General features: G+C 33.4%; 2 protein-coding genes across 2 annotated transcripts; both read right to left on the bottom strand.

Moving 5' to 3' along the window:
- Positions 1 to 1,147: 1,147 nt before the first annotated feature.
- Positions 1,148 to 5,243, bottom strand: LOC125607868. The gene is made up of 2 exons (XM_048777336.1): positions 4,374 to 5,243; positions 1,148 to 4,072 (listed from the first exon to the last, which is right to left on the bottom strand). The coding sequence occupies exons 1-2, from the start codon at positions 5,107 to 5,109 to the stop codon at positions 4,005 to 4,007; spliced, it is 804 nt and encodes a 267-aa protein (XP_048633293.1). The 5' UTR covers positions 5,110 to 5,243; the 3' UTR covers positions 1,148 to 4,004.
- Positions 5,244 to 7,080: 1,837 nt separating this feature from the next.
- Positions 7,081 to 7,692, bottom strand: LOC106424939. The gene has a single exon (XM_013865685.3). The coding sequence runs from the start codon at positions 7,578 to 7,580 to the stop codon at positions 7,281 to 7,283; it is 300 nt and encodes a 99-aa protein (XP_013721139.1). The 5' UTR covers positions 7,581 to 7,692; the 3' UTR covers positions 7,081 to 7,280.
- Between the last annotated feature and the right edge of the window lie 4,514 nt (positions 7,693 to 12,206).

Below are 12,206 nucleotides of genomic sequence, written 5' to 3'. Positions count from 1 at the left end.
TAATAATTCAAAACAGTCAAATAAACCTGTAAAACTAAATTTATAAAACAGTAAGATAAATATGTGTATATATTTATCACGTAAACTAAGGAAATATTGTCCTTATCTCAATTTGCTTCTGTTTTAAGTTCATACGAAGCTATCCTAAAATTTTGGTTTTTAATTAATTTATTTTTTTTTGTATTTATTTTCGTTTTGTGTTTTTAGTTTGTTTTTGATAGTTTCTTTCATGTTTCTGGTTTGAAGTGGTAGAAATAACTGAAAGAGAAGAAAGTTTATCTTTTTAGTTTACTTCATTGCGTGAGATGATTGATAGGTGATTTCTCATAGTTATTAGATTCCACTGATGTTCAAGAAGATGAAAATTTGACCAAAAAAAACAAAAAACAAATTGTAACTAAAAATATAAAAAATAATTTAGCATGATAGTTTTAAAATTTATATTTTTCGTAAAATGATCATGCCCGCATGTGCGGGCCAAACACCTAGTTTAAAAAAAAGTTGATGAAAACCCTAACTCTGGAAATTATAAAGTTAGACTGTCAAAAGTTATAAAGTCTTGAGCCTAATGAAAAAAAATACAACTATAAAAAAGTTTAAGAGGTCATATTTAGACTTAGATTTTCGTGTGCAAGTTGTAAATAAAATCTTCATATATCATCATTCCTTATATATTTACTCTTTTAGATCGAATATGTCTCCTCCCCATTTCTTTGCCACCCTTCTCCTTTCTAATGAAGATGCAAATTTAGATTGATATTAATTAATACTTTTATGAAGATGCAGAGTTCATCCCTATAATAATGTTTGGCACAACCAGCATTAGAAAATTTTGGAGTTCCATTTTCTAACCAGCCTTTTGTGATTTTTGGGTCAGCCTCGGATATAACAAAAGCAAAACAAAGGAAACGTGGACCAAGACATACACACCAAAAACATGGTGTTACTATATAGGGGCGGATGCAAGCTTGCTTTTGGTAGGATGCATATATCCATTTACTTTAACTAATGTTTAGTTTAAGTGTATTTATATAAATTCAGCAGTAATTATAATGAAAATAGCAAATTAGGGTGTATTAGCACTAATGTCCCCTGCTGGTTATTTGATTTACACCAATGTATTACTTAAAGGTGTATTAGCTCTGTGAAATTTTTTTTCTCATTTTCAAATCTTTTACTATCTTTTATCCTTTCCTTTTTTTTGACATCAAACGACCATTCTATTACTCAAACTTAAGGCGGTATGGTATGTGCAACCAAATCAAAATAGAACAATCAACAAAATAAAGTTCTCTATGGAAAATTTTTGCAGTTCTAGCTAGAGAATTTGAAATAGCATTTTGTCTCGAGGAATGTAGGATATCTTGAATTCTTAGAAACGCCGTTGAAGACTCCTTCCAGCTATGTTGAGAATTTTGGTCATGCATGGAGTTCTTTAAGCATGGTGATCAAGTCCAAACAATCTGTTGCAAAATTCTGACAAGTTGAATGACGTAGCATATACTCTCCATCGCCCATGTCAGAGCTTCTAATTATTTGAACCCTAACTCTGGAAATTATAAAGTTAGACGTTCAAAAGTTAGACTGTCAAAAGTTATAAAGTCTTGAGCCTAATGAAAGAAAATACAACTATAAAAAAAGTTTAAGAGGTCATAGTTAGTCTTAGGTTTTCGTGTGCAAGTTATGAATAAAATCTTCCTATATCATCTTTCCTTATATATTTACTATTTTAGATTGAATATGTATCCTCCCCATTTCTTTGTTACCCTTCTCCTTTCTAATGAAGATGCAAATTTAGATTGATTTTAATTAATACTTTTATGAAGATGCAGAGTTCATCCCTATAATAATGTTTGGCACAACCAGCATTAGAAAATTTTGGTGTTCCATTTTCTAACCAGCCTTTTGTGGTTTTTTAGTCAGCCTCAGATATAACAAAAGCAAAACAAAGGAAACGTGGACCAAGACATACACACCAAAAACATGGTGTTACTATATAGGGGAGGATGCAAGCTTGCTTTTGGTAGGATGCATATATCCATTTACTTTAATTAATGTTTAGTTTAAGTGTATTTATATAAATTCAGCAGTAATTATAATGAAAATAGCAAATTAGGGTGTATTAGCACTAATGTCCCCTTCTGGTTATTTGATTTACACCAGTGTATTACTTAAAGGTGTATTAGCTCTGTGAAATTTTTTTTCTCGTTTTCAAATCTTTTACTATCTTTTATCCTTTCCTTTTTTTGACATCAAACAACCATTCTATTACTCAAACTTAAGGCGGTATGGTATGTGCAACCAAATCAAAATAGAACAATCAACAAAATAAAGTTCTCTATGGAAAATTTTTGCAGTTCTAGCTTAGAGAATTTGAAATAGCATTTTGTCCTCGAGGAATGTAGGATATCTTGAATACTTAGAAACGCCGTTGAAGACTCCTTCCAGCTATGTTGAGAATTTTGGTCATGCATGGAGTTCTTTAAGCATGTTGATCAAGTCCATGCAGTCTGTTGCAAAATTCTGGCAAGTTGAATGACGTAGCATATACTCTCCATCGCCCATGTCAGAGTTTCTAATTCTGAATGCAAAGCTGACTCATGTCGTCTTATTTTCCATGTTCCCATTAATTGGATTTGTCCAGAAATGTCTTTCCAAACTCATCCGCATCCACTGAATCGAGAGGTGAGATTCCAAGATTCATCCACCAGACATATATTCTTCAAGCATATGACTTGTGAACTAGTGTTACTTAATGGATGTGATGTTATAGGAATAGTCTCATTCGCTGAGAACCAATCTTGGCACTTTCCCTCCGCATGTTTGATCATTTCTAGGGGATCCCCGTCTATCCCTTTTAATAGTTTATCGTTCAGAACTTTTCAAAAATACTAAAGTATCCAAGCATATGGTTTTTTATCCAGCTATGTGTCTTCAATATTGTTTTTTCTTCAAAAAAAAAAAGTTCATATTGGCATAAACACTCGGTACTAGAAATATGTCTGGTCTCGATGATGTCATTGATAATGACCATGCATGTAGAGTCAGTGGACACTCAAAAATGGGATGAGTTACTGACTCATCAGAGTCTCTACATCTAGGACAATACTTATCACATCGCATATGATGACATGTCAGATTTTTTTGTTACAGCGACATGACATATTATCAGCTGCCAAATAAGATAGCATCGAATACATGTGTATATATATATATATGTGTGTGTGTATGTGTGTGTATATGTTGAAAGAGAATGATTTGTAAGTAATTTTGTTATGCTATTTTGAAATTATGTAAGAAAAAGATGATTCGTTGTTGATGAATCTAAAAACCGAAGTCGTGATATATCAAGAGTAGAATACATATGTACACCATCCATTTCAGTAAGAAGGATAATTTCATGTGATTATAAAGATAGCTTCTGTGGAACATATTCCATTGATGTTACAGAGAGGAAAACAAAAGGTAAAAGGGGACCAAAATTGAAAGTGTGACTACTGACTACTATCCACTAAGGTAAGATAAAGATAAATATTCGTTCACTTAGTAAACTATTCCATCACCGGTCGAACCGAATCTCCTTTTTTTTTTTTTTTTTGTCAACAATTTTATTTCATATCCAACTCAAAGCAGAGTACTTGAAATACAAAGTCTGGGTACAACACCCTTTGCAAAAGCAACAGCTAAACATAATGCTGTGCGTAGATTATAAACACATGATAACGGAGTGAAGAGAGGAACAAGGTTTTTGAAGCTCAAGAAACCTGTAATCTCATTCAAGTCCATCCCTAAGCGCAGGGAACAGAAGGGGACGATTGAGTCCGGAAGAATCTGAAGTCTTGAGAGTCCAGTTGATATTGCTGGTTGAGAGGCTTTGTGAATCATCCCCGCTTTGACGACGTGTCCAGAGCCCACTCTACTCAATAAGCGATGGAGGACACGGCCTTGCATCCACATTCCCTTTGCCGGGCAAATCTGAAAGTAACCAATTGGGAAAGACCCAGCTACAAGCTCAAAGGCGACCAAACACCTCTTTGAAGAGACTGAGAGCTGTGAGGAGAACCACCATAGCCTAAACACGCCTGAGATAAGTGAAACCATGTCCACAGAGACAGCAGTCCAAATAAAATCCTCACACTGAGGTAACAAAGTAGTATCACAACGAGTAACTTCCTCATACTGAGGTAAAGAGAGCTTCAACCTGAAACTCAAAGGGAGTGTAACATCCTCAAAAAGAGGTACAGAGCTAATCCAGGATAGCATTACCTCTTCATTCCGAATTAAAATGGGGTTCGTATTGAGATAACTAAGATCTACTAGGAGGCAAGGATCGAACAATCGTGACTCACTCCAGCAAATTAAAAACACCATACCTTGCGAGAGCTTGAAGCAAGAGAAGATAGGCCTTGACTGAGAACTGCATAAAGCAGTAGAGAGCTCCACTTCAAAATGCTGCATTGCGGTATTAAGAGCTGCCAACAGAGAGAAAATCACCACCAATATTTCAACCTTCCAAGCCCAGTCCTCAAGACTTTGAAGAGATGAGTAATGAAGGGAAGTCAGCTTGCACTCAGCTATTGATACCAATAATCTTGCAACAGATAAGGAAACCACACACGACTCTTGATGATAAATCGTTGATGCCCTTAAGGCTGACTTTAACAAAACATGTTCCACACAAGAGGTAATAATTATCGGCTTTGAAACGGGATAATGTCGAAAGGAGGAGTAACTCAGGCCAGAGTTGAGAGCTCCGGAGGGAGAAATTCCAGCCAACGAAAGATGCAGCAGAGCAGGCTGCGTGGATAGCACATCGACGTCTGGGCAGAGAGGCTTGAGCAAGCAACCGGTTGAAAAGCAGAGATCCCATGGCATAAGAGATTCGATTTCCTTTTGATTGAGAGGAGCGGTGTAAGACGGCGAGAACTGGCGGAGAAAGGGACAAACCAGCAGGACCGGTGGAGGGTCTGGAGGATTTATCGGAAACACCACGACAAGATCCGGATCTGGTGGTTCAGGCGGCAGGGGAGGAGAACCAAACGGGACAGTTGCAGAGGAACCCATTGGAGGAGAAGAGGGAGAGCTTCGGGATGGTGAGCGAAACGTCATCAGCAGCGGAAGAGAGGCTCGTGATTAGGACAGGAGGAGCTGCACCGGAAAGAGACCTTCATTCTGGCGGAGATGCAAGCTGTGCGGCTGCCTTGGACTCCGTGCCTGAGAGAGAACCAGCTAGGGCGAACTGGAGTTAGAGAGTGAAAACTCTAATCTCTGTAATTTCGAACCGAATCTCCTTTAAAGATCTCAATTATCGTTCTAGAACTCCTTTTTACCGTTTCCCTTACTATTTTAGTTATATACAATTGGGGTAGCATGACCAATCCCATAAGAATTGTACCGTCACCGGTCACCGTGGACTCGGTTCTTATTTTTGTCGGCACCATAACTTTTCTTATTTCGATCGTTGGACCAATACGATCAGCAGACTATGGAACGTAAAATTTGATTTAAAGATTTAAGAAACTTTTTTCTTTATAATAATATTTATTATATACTAATGTGGTTTTGGAGCTTTGGGTGACATTTGTTGTTTTAAAACATCTTATCAAATGAAAAATTCTGTGTATGACTTTATGATTATTTAAAGATATAAAGTAATTGCATGGTTTCAAGTGACATTGTTACGAATTTTAAAAAGTCACAGAAAATTTCTAAACTAATTCAAATTAACTACAATATTATATAAGTATATGAATGTGTTGGGATTGTGAAATCCCGTGTCCAACTCTATATTATCCGATTAGTACGATATTATCCACTTTGGGCTTAATTGGCAAGCCCGCATGGATTTGCTTTTGGTTTCCATCCCAAAAGGCCTCGTACTATTAGAGTTGGACATCTCTTTATATATTAGACACTCCTTGTCTAATTCTCCAATGTGGGACTTAATTTGTTATATCACATTCTCCCTTTCAAACTAAGGATCACATTCATCTCGTGTCCCACAATTGACTTCCAGGATCTTCTGATCCGATATCTGCTACACACCTCTCATTCCTAACTCATAGGATACCCATTCATCACTCATTCATCATTCAAAGGGTATTTCGGTCTTTCTTGCAGATTTCTCGTCAACTGCACTCTGATACCAATTGTTGGGATTGTGAAATCCCGTGTCCAACTCTATATTATCCGATTAGTACGATATTGTCCACTTTGGGCCTAATTGGCAAGCCCGCATGGATTTGCTTTTGGTTTTCATCCCAAAAGGTCTCGTACTATTAGAATTGGACATCTCTTTATATATTAGACACTCCTTGTCTAATTCTCCAATGTGGGACTTAATTTGTTATATCACAGAATGATTATTTATTAAGGAGACAAATGATTTGTTACTTGTTATTTCTTATCTGAGGGTTGCGAGGCACCTAGTATATGAAAATTAATGGGAATTTGCACCCAATAACCAAACAAAAACCTAAAATTAACTAACTAACCAATTTCACATTCTTTCTCTTTTTTTCTTTTCCTATTTTCTTTATCTTCTCTTTACAAAACTATTTTTTTTTTTTGGTTATTTCACAAATAAATCCAAAATCAATTGAGGGTAAAAAAGTAATGAGGGTTAAAATTCGAGTTTATGGTTTAGTTTTCTAAAGCACTATGCGATAAATTAGAACACCTATTAATAATTTAGAAGTCCATCTGATAATTTTGGCGTCCACATAACAAAACAACCAGGACGAGTATTAGTTGATGAAACTTAAAACTGAAAAAGAAACATTATTAAATGGCAATATATATCACACTGCTGTCACTTTCTTAGTTTCTATATTTTCGATTGCGATTTGAAAAATTCAAATAAATATTATAGAGCTAAAAGTGAAGGGAAGCAAATTTAATTTAATTTAAATTTTTAAGAGCGAACGAATTATGTTATTTTAAGAATTAATTAGGAAGGAAAAAGTAAGAAATGTGTACGAAAAATAAAGAAAGATGTATTTCATGATTGGTTAAAATAATGCAAAGAAAAAAGTAGGCAAAAATAAGTGGGAAAAAGTTGAACAAAAAGAAGAATAAGTGTGTGGGGAAAATATTTTAGAAGCATAACTTATGCTACAAACACAAAAACTTCATCAATAATCCATCTATACAAGAACTAAAACGTGTTCTACATCTCATAGATTTAATACTGTACACATGTAGGATCGAGAAGCTAAGTAATTGTATCGTTAACATAAGAAAAAAAACGAAACACTACGAACATGTTTGGACTTGGGTTATTACATTAAAATGGCGTATCTCATGCCATCACTAACCATGAGATGGTTAACCTCTGAGACGCTGGCATAATCTCCAGACATCCATAGTCCATCTGTCCCGCTGACACGTGGCACGGCAAAGCACGAAATGATCGAGAAAGGGAATCGCATCATAACGGCGTTAGCCCCGTCTCGTCTTTCGTTATGAGCTACTACTCCTGCTCCTTGTGTCGTCGAAGCCATCTCAGTCTCGTCAGCTACGCGTGGGCTCTTACGAAGGTTTTGGAGGTTGCGGCGGAGTATGGAAAGCATCTGCGTCATCTCTGATCTCGTTTTAGTTTGCTCTCTCTCTCTCTCTCTCTCTCTCTCTCTCTCTCTCTCTCTCTCTCTCTCTCTCTCTCTCTCTCTCTCTCTTTTGGTTGATGAGATAGGAGTTGGGAGAAAGGCACCGTATGGGCTTCTTTTATTTGGAGAAAGATTTGCAAGTGGGCAACTTGGAATTTGCTTTTCATAATTAGTGCCCACTCTTTATCATCTTTATTTTATTTTCTTACCTATATATTTCTTATCTTTTTGTTTGTTTAATTACAACCAGAAAATTGTAGGATAAATTCCCTCCTTTGCCCTCTATTATTACTCTCACGATTATGTGATCATCCATTATACATGTTTAGGTGTACACTTGTACTAGGGATATGGGTCCCGTACAGCTTTTGAATTTTATACTTAGATGATGAAACCGTGTTATAAGTATGGATGTGCTTTCTAATTTTCAGGACAACGCCACACGTCTAAAGCAGTTTGGTTTTCATCTGAAATGCAGAAATAGTGAGCTTTGCATAAAATCTTATGGTACTCTCTGATGGGAAGATAAGATCAATGGAGGGGATCGTGGTAGTGTTTGATGCTTTTGCAAAAATCTCAGGATTAAAATAAGTATGGAGAACTGGAGAAGTTGACAATGTATCTGTCTAGGATGACAGAAATTGTAAGACAACAAACGGAAGTACGGTTTCCATTTGACTCATGGAAACATTTGATGAGGTATTTAGGCCTCCCTATGCTAATGCTATAATTGAACGTATTATCAGCAAATGTTTGATAAAACCCGAAAATATTATGATAATGGACGACTTGGAACCTTACTTTTTCCAAAGACTAAACCTTATCAGTTATATTCGTGGGAGCCGATCACAATCAAAATTATAAGAAAAAACGTAATTTGTTTGGGAAACTCGATTTTCTGTGATAACGACTCAAATACGAAAACAAGAAAGACGATAAGTTACTATAGTTGCACACTGGTGTCGGGTTTTGCTGATCACAGCCAAAACGATTTCAAACAAGTGAGTTCATACAAAAATTTGTTAACAATAAAGAACGACAGAATGAAGTGGAAAACATCTAAAGTAACCACCTATTTTCCTAAGTTCTTTAAAGCTAACATATATCTCTAAGTATTTTCGTCTCTAGATAGAAGTTCAAGATCTTGTTTATATGTTCCCTCTAAAAGCATTTCCAAAACAATTTTATAACTTCAAATATAGAGTTTTTTGCTTTCCAAAAAGGAATTAAAACATTTCAAATTTAGAGTTTTAAAAAGTGAAAGTTTCACTATACAAAAATCTAAATTTGAAGTTTCAACTTTATATTTTCATTTTGGTCCTTATAATTAAATCACACATCGTATTTATGATTCTTAAGTATTTTTTTATTTATTGTTTTAATCTTTAAAAACATGTATATCATATATATTTCATATTTATTTCTATAAATTCAAATTTTACGCATAAAATTAAAAAAAAAATGTTTTAAAATAAGCTCTATTTTAAAACCAGAATTAGACAACAAGAATATTACAAAAGAAACTTAATAAAAGAACTTGTTAAAAAGATATGTGAAGATATAATTACTACACAAATTTAAATATTACAACAACACTAATAGTCTAGTAAATTTTCTCTGAATCTCTAAAATATTGTCCAAACAAATCTCGTGTAACCGAAAATGAAGCATTAGGAAAATAATTTTATGGAATAATGTGATATTTTTCTGCTGACAAAAAAGTGATATTTTACTTGTAGTTTTACATTTAATTATGTATTTCTAATTATAATTTACATTTTAGTGTAATATTTTAATAATTAATATTACAGTAATATTTATATATATGTGATAGTTTATTTATAAAAGTTTTATGGATTTATACTAATTATGACAAGTATAAGGACCATAGTGTAAACTACAAGTAATCCCCTATATATTAATAGAAAAACATTTAAAAAGTTATAACATGTAGTTTGTACTAATTAAAAAAGTGTCTTAATGAATTGTCACGTAATTAGAATGCTAATTTTGCTTACGTGGCGGCTTGAGAATCAATTGAGAATTTTTATTTCAAAATTAAATTGTTAGGAAATGTTATATTATATAGTATGTCCAATAAGGACCATTCATTTATCAGATTGGAAATATTATATTATATAGTATGTCCAATAACGACCTCTTGTGGGATATGTCCAGTTTAAGTGAGAAGAGAATATTCTTGATTAGGTTTAAGATGGACTATGAGAATTTGCTGAAAGTGACTAAGGAAATCTACCAGATTGGACTTTTTATGTCGAAATTAGATCTCTTTGTTATCATAGAGAACAGTTTGCAGATTTAGCCTAATTTTAGTTGAGAAATATCCTACGATATCAATAAAAGGACATTTGTCACAAATATAAACGATCAAGATGACCAAAATATTTCATTAAAGAGGTAAATATACACTTATGTCCTTAATGTTAACTAAACAAAACCTTAGGGTTTAGAGTTAATGAATGAGGATTTGAGATTAAGTTTTAAAATTTTATAAAATAACAAATAAATATTAAAATTTTGAAAATAAACATGAAAAATAGTTTCAAAAAGTATTTCGAATTACAAAAAAAAAATTTTAAAAAATTAAAAAAAAAATAAAAAGAAAATTTCAAAAAAATAAAAATAAAAAATTTCAAATTTGAAAACATATAATCTGAAACTAGATAATTTGTTTTATTTGTATTTGTATATCTAGGGTATTAAAGTCTTTTTACCTATTAAATAAAACAATTTGGTCATTTTCATTTTTATAATCTATTTTTGTGATAAAAACTTGAAAAATGTCTATTTAGGAGAATTGCCCATTTTAATTTCACATAATGTTAATTTTTGTATGAATTGTTTTGCCAAAGAAGCGCGTACACACGAGTATTTTTTTTTCTTCCGTATAAGTTATAATCAATCAGTAATAATGGTTACAACCTTTTGGGATAACTGATACGGCCTGGAGCATCCTCAAATACAAGGTTCTAGCGCCAATGTATGACCAGCTAAGCCACTGATAAAGACGTGATTCAAATCGCCAATCAAAGAGTTTATTGGCTTAATCTATGACATATACATAGAGGGTGATTGGTTGGGTTTTATCTCCCTACTTTAGCTTTATTTATTTTTAAATCACTAAATTTTACCAATCATGTTGTAACTTTACTTTTAAAAATTAAAGTCTACATCAAGTTATTATTTAGTTTTACCAATCATGCTTTAGCTTTATTTTTAAAGCTACAGCCAAAAAAAAAAAGTAAAACTTTTTCTTATGTATTTTAGGCAAAAATACTACATCATCTTTTTATAGTCTGTAAAATCTGTAAAATAAAAAAAATATTTATAATATCAAATAAATTATATAATCATAATAAAAACTTTTATAAATATTTTAATTTTGAATTTGAGTGTTTTTTAATATTTAAGATATTTAAATAATATAAATATTATTTACATATCACATTTTAAATTACAATAAATTTTGATAATTTATAAAAAAAAATATTAATATAAATTATTTTAATTCATATAAAATAATAATTTTATATATACAACACATATTTTATATATTTTATTTTAAAATATCTACAGCCTATAACTTACAACTACAACAAATTTAACTACATCAAAAGTCTTTGCAGAAAAAATCTATAGTAACAACTTTACAGCTACAACCAATTTATCTACAGCTAAACATCAAATTTTTAAAGCCACAGTTGAACCAATCATCACCATAGACTCAGAAAGAAAATGGGCTCTTGATGCGGCCTTCATTAGTCATGGATTGACCATGGACCAGCAAGGACAACAATCATATGATCAATATCGACGAAAATTACTCTACCTGAATGGAAGACCCAAGTTTTGTAAACCAGGAGCTAGCAACGAGCCGGTTTGGTCAAGAAATGAGGTCGCAGCAAAATAAAAGAATTTTTTTTTGACAACAAATAAACACAGACTCATATTGACTCTGTAAACCAAATTGGTAATCATGCATCCATGTGTATGACGAAAGACGGTTGATGCCGGGCACTGCGTGCTAAGCTATCCGCCTTTTGGTTCGCCGTCCTAGGTACATGAACTATGTCTGAGTTGAGGAAACTTCTTCTTAAAAGCTTAATGTCTTCCAGATAGGTTCTAAATGCTGGCAATTCTTCGGGTTCCGAAACCTTCTTCACCAATTGAGAATAATCTGTTGCAAACGGAACCTGAAACTGCCTTAAATTTCTCATGCAAAATGAACGATCAAATCCCTCAGATCTGGCTAATCATGATATATGATGATCTATCTTTTTTATAATTTGACTCACTCGCACACTCCTTCACTGAACAGAAGGGTCTATACTGGTGGTGAACTTGCCACCCCCACATAACACCACCTAAATTAAACGCATATCATCACTTTCTTTATAGATGTAAAATCATCCCTTTAAAAAAGGTGAGACTTTTTTGAAAAGAAAATAGATAATACTATTAGAAGGAGATTTCATTAGGAGATCCAGAAGGCCACACACCTAGCCACAGTGTACCTCCGACCGGACGTGTGGTCATGCCTGTATTATCTCGTTACTTAGAGGTAAATTCTAATCATCTATA

The sequence above is a fragment of the Brassica napus genome, chromosome A4 (assembly GCF_020379485.1).
Source record: "Brassica napus cultivar Da-Ae chromosome A4, Da-Ae, whole genome shotgun sequence".
Classification (NCBI taxonomy): Eukaryota; Viridiplantae; Streptophyta; class Magnoliopsida; order Brassicales; family Brassicaceae; genus Brassica; species Brassica napus.
This window is presented reverse-complemented; position numbering and strand designations above follow the sequence as displayed.